The 18,143-nt window shown below is 30.4% G+C and overlaps 5 protein-coding genes across 11 annotated transcripts; 3 read left to right on the top strand and 2 right to left on the bottom strand.

The window, feature by feature from the left end:
• LOC111638468 lies at nucleotides 1-2,309 on the bottom strand. 4 transcript variants are annotated; one of them, XM_023384206.1, is made up of 4 exons: nucleotides 1,673-2,309; nucleotides 1,049-1,195; nucleotides 865-969; nucleotides 1-778 (listed from the first exon to the last, which is right to left on the bottom strand). In XM_023384206.1, exons 1-4 carry the CDS (start codon nucleotides 1,944-1,946, stop codon nucleotides 36-38), a joined length of 1,269 nt encoding a protein of 422 aa, XP_023239974.1. In that variant the 5' UTR covers nucleotides 1,947-2,309; the 3' UTR covers nucleotides 1-35. The 4 variants fall into 4 exon arrangements, with proteins under 4 accessions (XP_023239974.1, XP_023239984.1, XP_023239962.1 ...); XM_023384216.1 differs by having other exon boundaries at nucleotides 1-775; XM_023384194.1 differs by having other exon boundaries at nucleotides 859-969; nucleotides 1,673-2,305.
• A 51-nt stretch (nucleotides 2,310-2,360) lies between these two features.
• Nucleotides 2,361-4,783, top strand: LOC111638599 (ATP-dependent RNA helicase DDX24-like). The gene is made up of 3 exons (XM_023384338.1): nucleotides 2,361-2,792; nucleotides 2,861-2,926; nucleotides 4,613-4,783. Exons 1-3 carry the CDS (start codon nucleotides 2,481-2,483, stop codon nucleotides 4,781-4,783), a joined length of 549 nt encoding a protein of 182 aa, XP_023240106.1. The 5' UTR covers nucleotides 2,361-2,480.
• On the top strand, nucleotides 3,907-7,052 carry LOC111638460 (putative nuclease HARBI1). The gene is made up of 2 exons (XM_023384184.1): nucleotides 3,907-5,301; nucleotides 6,006-7,052. Exons 1-2 carry the CDS (start codon nucleotides 5,047-5,049, stop codon nucleotides 6,927-6,929), a joined length of 1,179 nt encoding a protein of 392 aa, XP_023239952.1. The 5' UTR covers nucleotides 3,907-5,046; the 3' UTR covers nucleotides 6,930-7,052.
• Nucleotides 7,053-7,162: 110 nt separating this feature from the next.
• Nucleotides 7,163-9,529, bottom strand: LOC111638441. Of its 4 annotated transcripts, none has more exons than XM_023384151.1 (4): nucleotides 8,835-9,529; nucleotides 8,211-8,357; nucleotides 8,021-8,131; nucleotides 7,163-7,940 (listed from the first exon to the last, which is right to left on the bottom strand). In XM_023384151.1, exons 1-4 carry the CDS (start codon nucleotides 9,106-9,108, stop codon nucleotides 7,198-7,200), a joined length of 1,275 nt encoding a protein of 424 aa, XP_023239919.1. In that variant the 5' UTR covers nucleotides 9,109-9,529; the 3' UTR covers nucleotides 7,163-7,197. The 4 variants fall into 4 exon arrangements, with proteins under 4 accessions (XP_023239919.1, XP_023239928.1, XP_023239936.1 ...); XM_023384160.1 differs by having other exon boundaries at nucleotides 7,163-7,937; XM_023384168.1 differs by having other exon boundaries at nucleotides 8,027-8,131.
• A 68-nt stretch (nucleotides 9,530-9,597) lies between these two features.
• Nucleotides 9,598-17,759, top strand: LOC111638001 (ATP-dependent RNA helicase DDX24-like). The gene is made up of 6 exons (XM_023383627.1): nucleotides 9,598-9,953; nucleotides 10,022-10,087; nucleotides 13,008-13,118; nucleotides 15,370-15,480; nucleotides 16,856-16,974; nucleotides 17,386-17,759. The coding sequence occupies exons 1-6, from the start codon at nucleotides 9,642-9,644 to the stop codon at nucleotides 17,534-17,536; spliced, it is 870 nt and encodes a 289-aa protein (XP_023239395.1). The 5' UTR covers nucleotides 9,598-9,641; the 3' UTR covers nucleotides 17,537-17,759.
• The last annotated feature ends 384 nt before the right edge of the window (nucleotides 17,760-18,143 follow it).

The raw sequence follows: 18,143 nt of genomic DNA, 5'->3' as shown, positions 1-18,143 counted from the left end.
TTTTAAGCAAAAACACATCGCAAATAAAAATTTTATTAACTTGAATTTGTTTTTTGTACATTTTGTAATAATTCAACCAGCTTTTCCAAAACCTGTACTTTCCTAGTCTCCAATTCTTTATGTTCCTGCCATCTTTCGTCTTCTTTCTTCTCTCTCTCCTCTCTCTTCCTATCCCTGCGTTTCATATCTTCAACATACCACAATGGTGGCTCATTCCGACTTCTTTTTCTACTTTTAATTAATTCATTTTTATCTTTTTTTTTCTGAATAGCTGTACATTCATTTTCTTTATTTAACTGTGTACAAGAGGTTTCAGCGGCCACAGGAACTGGATTTACCTGAACTGTCGAATTTTCAGTACTTATAATGCTGACACGATCTCTGTTTTGGGCACAGGTAATTTCAGTTAGCACCTCTTGAGTACATTCATTCATACAATTGCTGCTTTTGGAATTAATTTTTGAAGATGATTTCATGTAATTAATTGGCGGATTGGTGTTAATATTCCTACCAAAAGTTTCATGCAATTCTTTAAAATATTCCCATCTAATTTTGCCTTCTCCAGATGTTTTGCTCTTATCAACATTTTTTCGGTATGTAATCATGAGATTTCTCCACTTGTGATCGCATTCTGAACTTGTAAATGCAAAACCCTCTTTGGATAACTTATCAGCTATTTTAGCCCAAAGCTTTGTTTTGACTACAGGTTTTTGAAAGTCTTCTTCTAAATCTATTCTACTTGCTATTAACAGTTTTACTGCTGCATGGGTCCATTCTGCTACAAGCAAAATTTAAATTAATTTTTAAGATCTGTTACTTTGGTAAATATTTGAAATCACATATACACATCACAATTACCTTTACTTTTATTATGTATGCTTTTTGAAGGATCTGGAGAGCCGACCACAACAGGGTTTTCTTGAAGTTCAGTATGGTTGTCATCAATAATGAGAATTTGTTCTCCACATTCTAAACACAATGTCATACAATTTTATTATACTTGCATACAAGTTATCAATTAATTATTTTTCAGATTAAATGCACTTACCAAAAGTTCCATTATTTTCAGAAAATACTTTCCATAACTTTATTTGTCTCCAATTCAGAATATCTGTGCCTTCAGGTAAGCCTAAGTCAGCAGCACTGAATGTCTTCTGAAGTTCTTTAAAATAATTTTTGATATTGGGTGCTGTTCCTAATGAAAATATGAAGCATTTACTAGTTTTAAAACAAAATTATACTCATTAAATAATTAATTACTGATAATTACCTAATATTTTATAATGCCATAGATTGCATTATAAAATATAGGTAATAAAATATACAGTATAAAATGGTTTACTGAAAGTTTCGACATGTGGGTTATATAATGCTATTTATAAAATCTTTTGACGATCAAGTAGCCTACAAAGAAAGATCGGTCGTCAAAAAAGTTTGTATTCTGGAACACAAAGTGAATAAATGGTGTTTTCCTTAAAATTTATTTTTATATAATTACCATTCGACGAAATTCTACAATTGCTAATTATTATATTACTTGATATCTAAAATCAAGATACAAATAAGTAAGAAATTCAGTCAACGTATCTGATATACGAAGACGAAAAGAGACAATTACGCCTATGAAACTCATTCAGCTACACAAAAGTTAAAAATATATTTATTTTTTTACCTGTTCGAAAACTTTCATAAGTTTTTTCATCAATATTTAAAAGAAAATTTCGATTATTTAGTTCAATTAAAACAGTCAAACATGGTGCCGCCATCTTCGCTCGTTGTCTTAGCAAAAAGCTAGCGCTTCTCAACCTCGCTAACGAAATTTTGTAAGCGTTTTGAGATGGCGCTGCAAGCGAGCTAAAATATGGAACGAGTTTTAGCACTGCGCTGACATCTTGCTGACGTTTCGCTGAATAACGGAATACGTGGTATAAAATATAAACAAACATAACATGTATTATATGACTTCAATTAGGTAACTGAAATAATTCTAAGGTAATTGAGTAACATTCTCTGAAAAATGATAAGCACATGCTTTGGTCCCCACTGAATCTGTCTTGAGCAGTATCCATATTCTCAAAATCCTTGATAAAATCCTTGCCACTTAGGTCGATAAAAGGTCAAGGAATCCTCGAAGGGATTGACAGTCAAAAAAGTTTGGGGACCACCAATTTAGATTATGGATCAGATATGGATCTGCTATGACTTTGATGAATACATGTGATTTGAGTGGGAAAAAAGTAATCAGAATGCAGTGAAAATATAAAATTTATGCTAGGAATGGGGAGAGCATACAGTTTTAACATCATAATATGTTAATATTATGGCCATACGTGCTAAATATTGGTGACTTTGATGAAAAGTGATTTGAACATTGGACACTTTGTATAATAAATAAGAAAGTTTTACTAATATTAGTTTTTGTTAATGCACAGAAAAAGAATTTGAAAGAAAAAACACAAAATGATGAAATAAAAAAGGAAATGTTTGACATAAGTAACAGTAAAGCTACTCAAAAACAGAAGACAAAGAAACGCAAAATTGAAAGTAACAGCCTGCCTTTGAAGGCAAAGAAACGTAAAAAATCGAATGCAAATATCTGTGAAACTGGAAAAAAAGAACAAAATGTAGACACTGATGAAGCAGATATGTCTGCTTGGAAGGACTGTTTTGTACCTGAACCTGTCTTGAAGGCACTTTCAGAATTAGGATTTACTTATCCTACTCCTATTCAAGCTTTAACTCTTCCTTCAGCCATCAGAGACAAACTGGACATTTTAGGAGCTGCTGAAACTGTAAGTACATTCAATTAATAAATTTTTAACTAATTTTGTTATGTGAAATTAATTTTTACTACTTATAGGGAAGTGGAAAAACTTTGGCCTTTGGTATTCCATTAATTCATTTTATCCTGAAAGATAAAATGACGGTAAGTAATGTTTATGTTATTACAATAAAATATATCATTTTTACTTAATCCTGAATAAATTTACTTTATAAATTTAGCAAATTATTAACTTGTTTTACATTCTTGAAACTGCGGTGATTATTTTTATTGTTTTGAACACCATATAGTGTAAATACACGAACACTAGGCAATCTTCATTTTAAATTTATTCAATTTTTAGTTGATACATGTATTTTTTTTTTTGTACACGTTTCGGGTATATGTAGGCCCCTCCTCAACCAACTAAAATTATATAATACATACAAATTACAATAGAAATATACATATATAAAAACTTTTTATACATATATAAATGAAATTTTTACATAAAAATTTTTCCCAATCATTACAGAACACACCTTAAGATTACTTTTTTCGAAGGACTTTAAGAAAAATTCCAAAAAATGCTTGAGGACCTTCCACAATTTTACGTAACTGATGATCAATTTTTATCTTTTTCTAGTTATTCAATAGAGTAATTATTAGTTTCCGTGTTAATAAAAAAATTCTTTATAGATATACAAAATGTACGTTCACGTTTTTTGTAGTTTTTTTTTGTGCCTTTTACGTGAAGAAAACCTTCGGTTTTTTATGCCGCTCATTCAAAAGGTACTTTTTACATTTCGTCTACTTTCTGTAAAGAGATATGGATTCGTCTTTTTTCACATATTGAAAAACAATAGAAGATTACAAGTCTTTTTCAATTAGATTCATTAGTAATTCTTTGAATTACAAATGTAACTTACCTTATTATATTTTATTATAACAAGCTATTACAATTTAGGTAACTTATGAAGACTGTGTGCCAAAGTATTTCTTGGTAAATAAACTATTCACTAGCATATATTCTTTTACATAATTCCTTTGATTATTTCGACGTTATAGAAGTACTAACATACAGACGGATGTCTCAAATGCCTTTTTCTTCAGTACGATCTCATTGCNCAGCTGTCGTGTTTCCTTTCATCTTTTGTGTGCTGTCACTTCAGATCTCGAACTTCTCACTCGACGCAGTCACGGGGCCCCTCCAGCGTAGGACCAGATCGACACCGAAAACAACCCAAGGTTCTGAACTTAAGGACCTTTGCCAAAAAATTATGTAAGCATTATCGTCCGGAATAAACGGTTTACCTTTGTAAACACTTGTCTTTGCTGCCTATAAAAACCGCCACCCACATACGCTAAGACCTTAGACCATCCCGATGGTAGGGAATAAAAATCTCTCCCCCAATCGGCGTTCTTACAATAGTTAGGGATACGGGAAAGAAAAATGTTAAAAAACAAGGAAAAAGGGTAAGATTTTCAGGGATTTCTTTATTTTAATTTGTTATTTGGACATAAAACAATCTAAGACATTTAGTTTTTATATATAAAATGTCTACAGTGTGGCCATAAACACCTTATGCACGTGATTGTCTTTGATTTCTCATTTAAAGACTACATAAGAATCTCGGGGTGATTGACATCGACCCCTATGGGTCAATAAGTCATTTTGGGGGTCGATTCATTAAAAATTAGGTACCAAAACTTATTAATGCGATGAGTTTTGTATATGATACTTCAGAATGATGTAAATTTGCACACTGTAAGTAGATCTTTTTTATGAAAACGGTGTGTTGATTAATTCTGGCTCATTAGATGTATTATCATCAGTATTATTATTAACAGCATTTACAAACAGAAAATGGGAATCAATTGGGCATATTGGGAGATACTTACGGTGCTAGTTCACCAGATGTGAAGTGGTTCCATTTTCTGAACACTGGGAGTTCAGTCATGGGTTTGCACCTTGCCAGGATGGGCTGGCCCAGAGTTTTCTGGATTTCTCCACGTCTATAATGACTGAATAGGGGCCAGTTACCTTTTAAAATACTTCTTGAAAGGCATTCTCCCTAGGCAGATTGGCCAAGTGTTGCATTACTGTAACTTAACTAAACAAACATGGTGCTGCAGCATTTCACATAATAGCAGTCAGTTTTTTTACTATCCACGTATTTTGTTATTCAGCAGAGCGCTTGCTATTCGCTAGCGGATGTGTGAAATATTTAACTTCCTGCTGACGTGTTAGAAGGAACACAACAGCTAGCATTTCGCTAATTAAAATGGATGACATTTTCACTGCATCTGTTCTAAATGTTTTAAGTATTTGTTCTGAATCTGTCGTAAATCCAAACTCAAGTTTTTTCAGAAATGACTATGATGAATCAGAAGACTCATCATTAATAGCAGCTATCGATTCTAACGAAGAATATAGGGAAGAAAGATATAAAATATCTGGCTACGTGCATGACATCGTGCCAAAATACAGCGACGATATTTTCAAAAGTCATTTTCGTCTAACAAGAAGCACCGTCGAGGTGAGTGACAAAAAATATATTTATTTTGGTTTAATTTTAATCTAATAATGATAATTTTTAAAATATTTTAACTGTCTCGGTATCTCACATTTACACTCAATTTGAGAACAGGTGTTAGCGAATTGATTAACAAATAACCAAAAATGATAAAATACCACCATTCAAATGAATATTTGAATGGTGGTATTTGACTGCATAACAAAACAATTTGTTTTCTGAAACTTTTTCCCATTTTATTAACATTTTATAAAGTTTGGCAAATTTATTAAGGGAAAATTTTAATATAATTTATACTTTTGTGCATAGATTATACATGATTTGTTGGGCTGCAATTTCAAATAATTATAGACCTATATAATTAATGGATTTTTTTCTTTCATTTTTCAAAGCCATAAAGTTTTACAGTTGTGGATTAATAACAAGATAAATTACTTTTAATAAAACATTTTAGGTTTATGTAGAGAAGCCATAATTCTTTCTTCTTTTAATTTTACTCAGTGATTATAAAATATGTTACTGTTAATTAGAAAAAATAACTAGTTAAAAAGTTTTAAGATTTTTGTTTTGTTAATGTGCCATAGTGTAAGGGACTGTGAGGGTCAGGGAATTTAAAACAAATTTAAGTGGGAATCCTGTACTGTACATATTTCATACTGCTTTAAATTTTATAGATTTACATACTAACTTTTGCATTATTTTTTCAGATTTTGCTATCTATGCTGCCACAGGAACCAGCAAGGAGAAAAGCACGAATTCCTAAGGAAACATCTGTTTTATTTTCTCTGTGGTTTATGGGGAACCAGGAGAGCTACCGTGGTGTATGTGACCGCTTCGGGTTAGGATTTGCTAGTGGCCACAGAGAATTTACAAAATTCTGTACATCAATCTGTGCCTTGTCAAACTCAATCATTAAGATGCCACAGGGTTTTGAGATTGAGAGAATAAGACAAGGATTTCAGAAACTTAGAGTGAAACCATTTCCAGGAACAATCGGTTGCATCGATGGCACTCATATTGCCTTTTCTGTGAGTAAAGAAGAAAAAAATGATCATATAAATAGAAAAGGTTATCCTAGTGTAGTCCTACAGGCTGTATGTGATCATGAGTTAAAATTTTTGGATGTTTATGCAGGTTGGCCAGGCTCTGCAAATGATGCTAGAGTTTTTAGGAACAGTCCATTATTTAAAAATATGGAAGAGAAAGAGGATTTTATACCTTCAGACTGCCATATTCTTGGTGACTGTGCCTACCCATTAAATAATAAAATAATGACACCATATAGAAACAATGGCCATTTAACAAGAAAGCAGAAGTTATTCAATACAATTCTGAGTTCTACACGAGTCGTAATAGAACAAGCTTTTGCACATCTGTTTGGACGATTTCGGAAGCTAATTTATATCTATGTACGAAGAAGGGAATTTGTTCCAGATGTGATTGTAGCTGCCTGTGTTCTACATAACCTATGTATTATGCATAATGATATTACACCTGGTATATATGATCAACTGGATTTACTTTCTTGCCACAGTACAGAACAGTTTGATGCAGGTATTAATAAAAATGTCAGTGGGGCACATAAAAGGGATCAAATTGCAGATTACCTTTTTAATTTAGAGTGTGCATAACATCTTTATACTGCAAGTCATGACAAAAATAATAATCTTATTTATCTGAATAAATATAAACTATAACAATTGTTATAAAACATTTAATCCATTTTTTGGTTAAATTGTTTTAAGAATTAGCTAAATTTTTGTGTATTGATTTATTAATAACACTTATGATCTACTTGCAGTAAATTAAATTCACATTATTCTCTTAAGAAAAAAATGTACAAATAATTCATGTCAACATTTAGTTTTAAGCAAAAACACATCGCAAATAAAAATTTTATTAACTTGAATTTGTTTTTTGTACATTTTGTAATAATTCAACCAGCTTTTCCAAAACCTGTACTTTCCTAGTCTCCAATTCTTTATGTTCCTGCCATCTTTCGTCTTCTTTCTTCTCTCTCTCCTCTCTCTTCCTATCCCTGCGTTTCATATCTTCAACATACCACAATGGTGGCTCATTCCGACTTCTTTTTCTACTTTTAATTAATTCATTTTTATCTTTTTTTTTCTGAATAGCTGTACATTCATTTTCTTTATTTAACTGTGTACAAGAGGTTTCAGCGGCCACAGGAACTGGATTTACCTGAACTGTCGAATTTTCAGTACTTATAATGCTGACACGATCTCTGTTTTGGGCACAAGTAATTTCAGTTAGCACCTCTTGAGTACATTCATTCATACGATTGCTGCTTTTGGAATTAATTTTTGAAGATGATTTCATGTAATTAATTGGCGGATTGGTGTTAATATTCCTACCAAAAGTTTCATGCAATTCTTTAAAATATTCCCATCTAATTTTGCCTTCTCCAGATGTTTTGCTCTTATCAACATTTTTTCGGTATGTAATCATGAGATTTCTCCACTTGTGATCGCATTCTGAACTTGTAAATGCAAAACCCTCTTTGGATAACTTATCAGCTATTTTAGCCCAAAGCTTTGTTTTGACTACAGGTTTTTGAAAGTCTTCTTCTAAATCTATTCTACTTGCTATTAACAGTTTTACTGCTGCATGGGTCCATTCTGCTACAAGCAAAATTTAAATTAATTTTTAAGATCTGTTACTTTGGTAAATATTTGAAATCACATATACACATCACAATTACCTTTACTTTTATTATGTATGCTTTTTGAAGGATCTGGAGAGCCGACCACAACAGGGTTTTCTTGAAGTTCAGTATGGTTGTCATCAATAATGAGAATTTGTTCTCCACATTCTAAACACAATGTCATACAATTTTATTATACTTGCATACAAGTTATCAATTAATTATTTTTCAGATTAAATGCACTTACCAAAAGTTCCATTATTTTCAGAAAATACTTTCCATAACTTTATTTGTCTCCAATTCAGAATATCTGTGCCTTCAGGTAAGCCTAAGTCAGCAGCACTGAATGTCTTCTGAAGTTCTTTAAAATAATTTTTGATATTGGGTGCTGTTCCTAATGAAAATATGAAGCATTTACTAGTTTTAAAACAAAATTATACTCATTAAATAATTAATTACTGATAATTACCTAATATTTTATAATGCCATAGATTGCATTATAAAATATAGGTAATAAAATATACAGTATATAATGGTTTACTGAAAGTTTCGACATGTGGGTTATATAATGCTAATTATAAAATCTTTTGACGATCAAGTAGCCTACAAAGAAAGATCGGTCGTCAAAAAAGTTTGTATTCTGGAACACAAAGTGAATAAATGGTGGTTTCCTTAAAATTTATTTTTATATAATTGCCATTCGACAAAATTCTACAATTGCTAATTATTATATTACTTGATATCTAAAATCAAGATACAAATAAGTAAGAAATTCAGTCGACGTATCTGATATACGAAGACGAAAAGAGACAATTACGCCTATCAAACTCATTCAGCTACACAAAAGTTAAAAATATATTTATTTTTTTACCTGTTCGAAAACTTTCATAAGTTTTTTCATCAATATTTAAAAGAAAATTTCGATTATTTAGTTCAATTAAAACAGTCAAACATGGTGCCGCCATCTTCGCTCGTTGTCTTAGCAAAAAGCTAGCGCTTCTCAACCTCGCTAACGAAATTTTGTAAGCGTTTTGAGATGGCGCTGCAAGCGAGCTAAAATATGGAACGAGTTTTAGCACTGCGCTGACATCTTGCTGACGTTTCGCTGAATAACGGAATACGTGGTATAAAATATAAACAAACATAACATGTATTATATGACTTCAATTAGGTAACTGAAATAATTCTAAGGTAATTGAGTAACATTCTCTGAAAAATGATAAGCACATGCTTTGGTCCCCACTGAATCTGTCTTGAGCAGTATCCATATTCTCAAAATCCTTGATAAAATCCTTGCCACTTAGGTCGATAAAAGGTCAAGGAATCCTCGAAGGGATTGACAGTCAAAAAAGTTTGGGGACCACCAATTTAGATTATGGATCAGATATGGATCTGCTATGACTTTGATGAATACATGTGATTTGAGTGGGAAAAAAGTAATCAGAATGCAGTGAAAATATAAAATTTATGCTAGGAATGGGGAGAGCATACAGTTTTAACATCATAATATGTTAATATTATGGCCATACGTGCTAAATATTGGTGACTTTGATGAAAAGTGATTTGAACATTGGACACTTTGTATAATAAATAAGAAAGTTTACTAATATTAGTTTTTGTTAATGCACAGAAAAAGAATTTGAAAGAAAAAACACAAAATGATGAAATAAAAAAGGAAATGTTTGACATAAGTAACAGTAAAGCTACTCAAAAACAGAAGACAAAGAAACGCAAAATTGAAAGTAACAGCCTGCCTTTGAAGGCAAAGAAACGTAAAAAATCGAATGCAAATATCTGTGAAACTGGAAAAAAAGAACAAAATGTAGACACTGATGAAGCAGATATGTCTGCTTGGAAGGACTGTTTTGTACCTGAACCTGTCTTGAAGGCACTTTCAGAATTAGGATTTACTTATCCTACTCCTATTCAAGCTTTAACTCTTCCTTCAGCCATCAGAGACAAACTGGACATTTTAGGAGCTGCTGAAACTGTAAGTACATTCAATTAATAAATTTTTAACTAATTTTGTTATGTGAAATTAATTTTTACTACTTATAGGGAAGTGGAAAAACTTTGGCCTTTGGTATTCCATTAATTCATTTTATCCTGAAAGATAAAATGACGGTAAGTAATGTTTATGTTATTACAATAAAATATATAATTTTTACTTAATCCTGAATAAATTTACTTTATAAATTTAGCAAATTATTAACTTGTTTTACATTCTTGAAACTGCGGTGATTATTTTTATTGTTTTGAACACCATATAGTGTAAATACACGAACACTAGGCAATCTTCATTTTAAATTTATTCAATTTTTAGTTGATACATGTATTTTTTTTTTTGTACACGTTTCGGGTATATGTAGGCCCCTCCTCAACCAACTAAAATTATATAATACATACAAATTACAATAGAAATATACATATATAAAAACTTTTTATACATATATAAATGAAATTTTTACATAAAAATTTTTCCCAATCATTACAGAACACACCTTAAGATTACTTTTTTCGAAGGACTTTAAGAAAAATTCCAAAAAATGCTTGAGGACCTTCCACAATTTTACGTAACTGATGATCAATTTTTATCTTTTTCTAGTTATTCAATAGAGTAATTATTAGTTTCCGTGTTAATAAAAAATTTCTTTATAGATATACAAAATGTACGTTCACGTTTTTTGTAGTTTTTTTTTGTGCCTTTTACGTGAAGAAAACCTTCGGTTTTTTATGCCGCTCATTCAAAAGGTACTTTTTACATTTCGTCTACTTTCTGTAAAGAGATATGGATTCGTCTTTTTTCACATATTGAAAAACAATAGAAGATTACAAGTCTTTTTCAATTAGATTCATTAGTAATTCTTTGAATTACAAATGTAACTTACCTTATTACATTTTATTATAACAAGCTATTACAATTTAGGTAACTTATGAAGACTGTGTGCCAAAGTATTTCTTGGTAAATAAACTATTCACTAGCATATATTCTTTTACATAATTCCTTTGATTATTTCGACGTTATAGAAGTACTAACATACAGACGGATGTCTCAAATGCCTTTTTCTTCAGTACGATCTCATTGCTTATAACCGTACTAATTTCCATATTTTTACATGGTGGATACGCCACTTCGTGACTAATTTAGTTGAGTTATGATTTTGTGTTTAGAAATTCTTTTTGTTAATAAATTTAATTTACAATATTTTAAGCCAACTTTTTCATTTATTTTAATCTATAATAAAATAAGCCAATTTTCATTTATTTTTACACTTAGGTTCTTATTTATGCATTTTTTTGTTTTTAAGAATCTCCACATTTTCTTTGAATCTGCGATTATATGTTATTCTTTCTCTATGAAGAATTTTTATGCCATTTTTATCAATGTTGCAATCATTTAACGCACAGTGGTTGTGAAAACAGAGTTGATTCTATGATATTTGAGGTTCGCAATATGTTCTTTCAATCTGACTTCCATTTTTCTCTTGGTTTCACCTATGTAACTTCTTTTGTTACTGCAAGTACAAAAATCTGATATACAATGTTTCTAGTTTTGGGTATTGTTTGCTGATCTTTTGGGTTATTTAGGCATTTTAATTTAGTAGGTACATGTATCAACTAAAAATTTAATAAATTTAAAACGAAGATTGCCTAGTGTTTGTGTATTTACACTATATGGTGTTCAAAACGATAAAAATTATTAACTGTTAAACTTTGTTATTAACTTTGATTGTTAAAATTGAATGTAAGATGTGTTTTTATATACCGTAAGCTCAGTAAATATTGTTGGTTTGGCTACTTTTTATGTCATGTAAACAATATTATTTCATGAAGAAATACTTTATTTGTTAATAGACAACACTAGCAGCAATTTCCATGATTGAGGAATTAAACAGATTTGATAACTTGATAATTTGTTTCTGTTAAGATAATAAAACTGAAGATGAGAACACAAAGACATAGCAGTTGTTTTGGTTAAACAAAGTCTACAACATTCTGTTCTATTGCAATTGTCGACAACGAATCATTCTGTTACAGCATTCATAGTATCAACAATTTCATTCCACTAAGTACCACTTGCAGCTGGACTTAGAAATACTCTAACAGAAAGTTCAATTTATGATCAAACTCGATGTTCTGCCATTGAGAACCATCTATTTGATGGCATCACAGGTCTTGTACTTGATGCAAATACTTGATTGCATCATCTTCCACAAATAAACTAGAGAATATTCGAACCATGAGTGATTAACTGTTAATAGAGGCTGTAAAAAGTAATTTAATTTCATAAAACTGGTAATTAAAAGAGTATTAAAAAAATTAAAATATTTTACTCGAAGAAAAATTACAAATGATTTATTTCACTGATTAATAAATAAGAATAAAATATGCAAATTAGGTCTAATTGAGTAATTTTATTGCATTGAGCTTGATGACTGATACCGTTTTTTAACAAAGAATAAACAGCAGCTAACTTCCAATATTAGTACATTCATTTTTATCACATGTAAACAAGTATTTGATCAGACTCCAACAGATTTGTAACTGCTAAATACACTATGAACTGGAACAGAATGTTCAACAACCATTAACATATCCCAGTTGAACTGCAATGTCTAATGGAAGTGGACTATAGACCATCCTTAAGGTAGACGTTATTTTTGATTTGTTATAGATGAGATAAATCAGTCACTATTCCTCATCACTTGGCCATTCCAAATTCAAAATAATATATGGTTACAGCATCACATTTTACTCAAAATCTCCAAAATACAGAATAGAATATTAGTATTTTTCTGTGAAATTAGATTTTTATTAGTTTTTATTAGGAATTAGACTGTGATTAGTTTTATTTTTAACAAATTTATGAAGTAGACAAGTTTAAAAAAAAATTTGCATTTTAGCAGAAATGTTCAATAACTTAGTACCAGTCTGTGTTAAAAATTTAAATTTTGTAACTGATCTAAACATTAATTGCTACAAATTTATCTTATAAAACTATTAAAAAATTTCTTAAAATGCTAAAATATTTATTGTTTTTCAGGAAGAATCTGATATCAAACCTCTTCGAGCTCTTATCCTCACTCCAACTAGAGAACTAGCAATTCAAGTAAGGAATCACTTGCGAGCAGCTGCAAAGTACACAGATATAAAGGTACTGAATTGAGAAAGTTTTACTTTTAATAAACTAAATCCTTTACATTTTGACTTTTCACTTTATAGTTCCTTTCTTTTACGAGTTGAACAGTTTTTTGTTATGATCGTATGAAATGTTATATTTTTATGCTGAGTATCGCTATGTAATGTCATAATCTGCATATATCTCTAGGGATGTAATCTAGGACAATACCAAACTTATAAAATTACGGGCAGTTCCCAAATTTCAGATATTATGTATTTCTAAAAAGTCCAGCAAAGAGTTGCATAACTTTCCCGGCAAAAAGTATTTATGTTTAACACGTTAACCACTATCTGACGCACCAGCAGTCGTACTAATTAGGGTCATACAGAGGCTTACGACATGCCGGTGGTCAGAGCCAACTTTATAGATGTGCACAGAGGCCATCACTAGGATGTAAAACGTCTTACAAAGCCAGGATAATTTAACCTTGAGCGAAAAACTACATTGGTTATAGCGACATCAGGCGGTTGGATGGCTCTGTACGGCCCTAATCAGTATGACTGCTGGCACATCAGATAGTGGTTAACATGTTAAGAAACACTAAGATACATTGGCACAAAGTTAAAATTGTTTGTGGCACCATCTGATACGAGATTTCATTAAAAAATAACTTTTATATTATTAATTATTTTTAAAGGGCAAGCAGCTTAATTTGAGGATAGAGATGAGTTTTTAAAAAAACTGTAAATGTCAGTAATGAATAAAATTTTCATTAAGTCTGGCTTCATTCAATATATTGTGTGTCATTTTTGAGAAAGGAATGCTAACTTTCAAATTTTACTACTAGGGGTATTGCAAGCAGTTTTGTCTCATAGCGCATAGTTACAGTGACCATATTTTTTGGGGGGAAAATAAAGGACATATTGAAGAAAATCAAAAAATACCTTATAAAATTCATAAGTTTATAACATTTATTATGAAAATAGTAGCATACAACAAAGCATACATTAAAATTTTAAACAATCTGAATTATTACACATACACACATTGTAAAAATTTAAATAACATTAATTTTGATACTTTTCAGTAGAATTAATTTTTTTTTATAGCGCCGTTTCACGCTTTAAAGTCATAAAATTCCATACAGTTCATTTGAAAGTTGTATTTGATGGAAATACATGCTTCTAATGTGCTTACTTTTAAATCAGTTTTTTCATTCGTCCACATATTATTCAGCAATGAAAATATTCGTTCAACGGGGGCATTAGATCCAGGGAGACAAAGAAAATTCTACGATTTTACAAATGTTTTTGAAAACAATTTCTTTTGCTGTAAAATGTTCAAAAATCTCAATCCACCTTTGATGGCAGGGCTGGTTATTCTGTCACCATTCGTCGATCTTTTCGTTTGTGACATATTTTTTTACACATGAAACTTCATCAAATAATTCACCGTCGAGTATATTTACGGACCAATGATTCGAAATAAAGATATAGCTTTCCTCTACTTTCGCCCACAAAGGGATTTCGCATAATGTGACCCATTCAAACACCTCTATTTCAATAAAAAACATGTCCCAATTATTTAGATAATCTATGCACGTTTGATAAAATGTGTACACAGCATCATTGAATTTTTTGGCTTGTATATTTTCTGATTTTTCTAATGCTAAAACCACTTTTCTAATAACAATAGGAAGAAACCCCTCATTTTTTCTTTCAACTAACTTCAGCTTTAATTAACAAGTGTATCATCCATCAACTAGAGAGTTAAAAAACTATCACAAAAATCCCCATAAGAGTGTCCACCCCCTGGTACTGTCAGTAGGCCGTTTGGTTGGCGACACAATGCACTACTGCGCTCTATGTAGCAATGCAACACTGGTCGTGATGGCGTATACAATAATAACTTGTTCAATGTATTATTTTTAAAAAAAAATTTTTAACTTTGTGTCAACTTTACAAAATAAAGAACAAAATGCCTATTTTAGAAAATAAATAAAGTTAAAGGACAGAGCAGTGAAATAAAGGACTGTCCTCTTAAATAAAGGACGTATGGTCGGTCACTGTACGCATAGTCACTTTACTATAACTATACATCATGTTAGTAACTGTAACTATCTGCTTTGTCACATACATGGGTGTATAAAAACTTTACTATATACCCTGTATGAAAGCTTATTTAAATAATTTTAAAACTTAATCCATGTACTATTTTACAGTTTGCTGTATTGAAAGTAATCTTAATGAATTATATACAATAATAATGTTATTTTATGTATTAGGTTGAAACTGTAGTAGGAGGAATGAGTCAACAAAAACAAGAACGTTTATTAAAGAAGTGCCCAGATATTGTGGTTGCTACACCAGGAAGACTGTGGGAATTAATTGAAGAGGTAGTTTAATTTTCTTATGATTAAATATTTTAAAGATATTCTTTACTGATATTCTTTTTACATTAAATGTCTTAAGCATATTCTGAATCTTTATGCTCATTATTAAGTTATATGTATTATTAATTAGAAAAATCAGTTTGTAGTTGCTTTCAAAATTAAAAAATAAATAAAAGGTAGAATTTACGTGAAGTTTGAAACATTAAAATATTTTAAATCTGTTCTTTGTTTATATTTTGAAATTTTTTTAATTATTTAAGGCTTATTTTCTAATACACTACTATGCATATGTAGCTAGAACTATTTCTAAGATTAACAGCACACGCAAAAAACGTTTGTACTCCAGTTAATAAGGCTAGAAATTAGTGAGAAAGGTTTTGTGCTGTTAATCTTATTTTCTAATGTAAGCCATTTGACTAAAGGTGGATTTACACCAGGATTGTCCAGTCTGGTTCATTTGTTGCCACTGGCAGTTATCTTAGCAATGGAATGATGACAAAGGACAGGATGGACAAGACAGTTGACAGCTAGTCGAGTTTCTTGATGGAACAACAGCCATGTTGAAAGAAACCAGCCAATTGTTGAAGATGCATATAAGAACATCACAACCAATGAGAGATGTTCTTTTATATTTACTTAATTTGGCATGTGTAATCATCTAAGAACTATAATGTTTTGCATGGAACTAAAAAAAAAAACAAAGAATTTTAACAAAATGTTAATAAAGGAGATAAAATGTTATATGTGACAGTGCATTTCATTGATCAAGATTTGTCATTTGAGGACTGAACTGTTTAATGTGCATGCATATGCATTTTGCAGTCCATCCTTTCAGTCACACTCGGATGGTTTTAATTGACATGATGGTTCAAATGGTCTAGTATGAATACACCTTAAGATGGCACAGGTATCTCAGTGTTTTACTGAAGGATTTGATTTCAATTCAGATATGGATAGTCTGAGCCCATTTCTCGATTCCAGCCAGAGGATTTGACTCTGCAATATACCTGTATAATATTAAGTGGCTTATAATTGATTATCACATTGATGAATATCACTATCATGCTTATGGTTGTACAGCCACACTTAATTGCCATCTATCTATAATTTCCTCTGTAAGACCGTAATATGAATCAAGTCTTTCCGTAATAGACTAAATTGAGGTTGTACAGCTATAATCTGATGATATATTCCTAATTACTGAATCAACCAATACATATTTAAGGTAATTTGTTGTATATAAGATAGAGTTTTATATAGTAGTTCCATTACTCAAATATTTAGAATTTTTGAAGTTCTTTTAATAAGAATATTTCCAAAAATTAGAATGTAAAATCTAATAAATTTTTAGACTTTCTAATTTTTAAATTCTTTAAAGGGAAATCCACATTTAAATCAAGCTCCGGATATACGTTATCTGGTGATAGATGAAGCAGATAGAATGGTAGAAAAGGGACATTTTGCAGAACTTCAACAACTGTTAGAGCTGATAAATAAGTAAGTTGATAATTACTGTAATTTAATAAATGTGCTTATAGAAAATATTGTGACATTTTTTACAAATTATTTTTAAAATTAAGTTTAACCACAATAAGTCCTTGATTCATGTAATCTGTTTATGCCAAAGGATTCTGTGTTCTGGTCTGTTCAGGATATTGTCTACATCTTGAAACATCAAGGACAAACCCTCTAATTTATTTCTAGTTTCCATAATAATTCCGAAGATATTTCTCATTCAAAAACATTAAAAGTTTAAATGAATGTTTTCACATTTCTTTAATTGCAACTATTGTAATTTTTATTAAAGAATTTAATGATTATCTATGAAATTTTTAAAAATAAATTGAGTTTTATACGCAAACAATGCTATTTGACTAATGAATTTATTTTGTTATATAAATAATTTAGAGACGAATCAAAGGAAAGGCACACTTATGTATTTTCGGCAACCCTCACTCTAGTACATGATATTCCAAAACGCATTGCATTAAAGAAGAAAAAGAAATTCAAACTCACACAAGATAAAAAGATTGGTGAGTGTAAACTTGCTTCTTTTTAAATACCACAGACTCTGATTTACAACTTTTATGATTGGCCTAAATTTTCTATTATAATTGCATGAAATGCTATAATTAGGGATTGCAATCCAGCAGTGTTTTCAATCAAGCTGGATTTTTGCTGGACCAACATCAATCCAGCTGGATCCAGTGCGGATCCAGCGCAGATGTATTTTTGGTGCAATAAAGTGTTATCTATTTAGCATTTTATGCTTTTTTTAAAGAAATAAAACATTTTTTTTAAATACTTAAAAACCTTTTTTATTATTTAGACTGTTCACTTTAAATCAGTAAAACATCTTACACATTTAGGTAGTAAACTTAACTTTGGTTCGGTTTAACACTTGAGATAGAGATAATTAACTATAAATGTTTAGTTAAGTTATAATTATAATGTAATAAGTTAAATAATAGCAAAGGTAATTCTACTAATTAATTTATATTAATATATTATATTATAATAATGTAAGGACGGATAATCAGTGGCTAAGTGGCTATCAGTCTTACCAGTTTTCTTATATAGGCTCTACATATCAGTCTGTAGTTATTTATAAGTAATTTAATTATTAGTGTTAGTAAAGTAGTGAGTAAGTAATTAGTAGTAGTCTA

This window comes from Centruroides sculpturatus, unplaced genomic scaffold, assembly GCF_000671375.1.
Source record: "Centruroides sculpturatus isolate CEXI.00-Female unplaced genomic scaffold, Cexi_2.0 scaffold142, whole genome shotgun sequence".
NCBI lineage: Eukaryota > Metazoa > Arthropoda > Arachnida > Scorpiones > Buthidae > Centruroides > Centruroides sculpturatus.
This window is presented reverse-complemented; position numbering and strand designations above follow the sequence as displayed.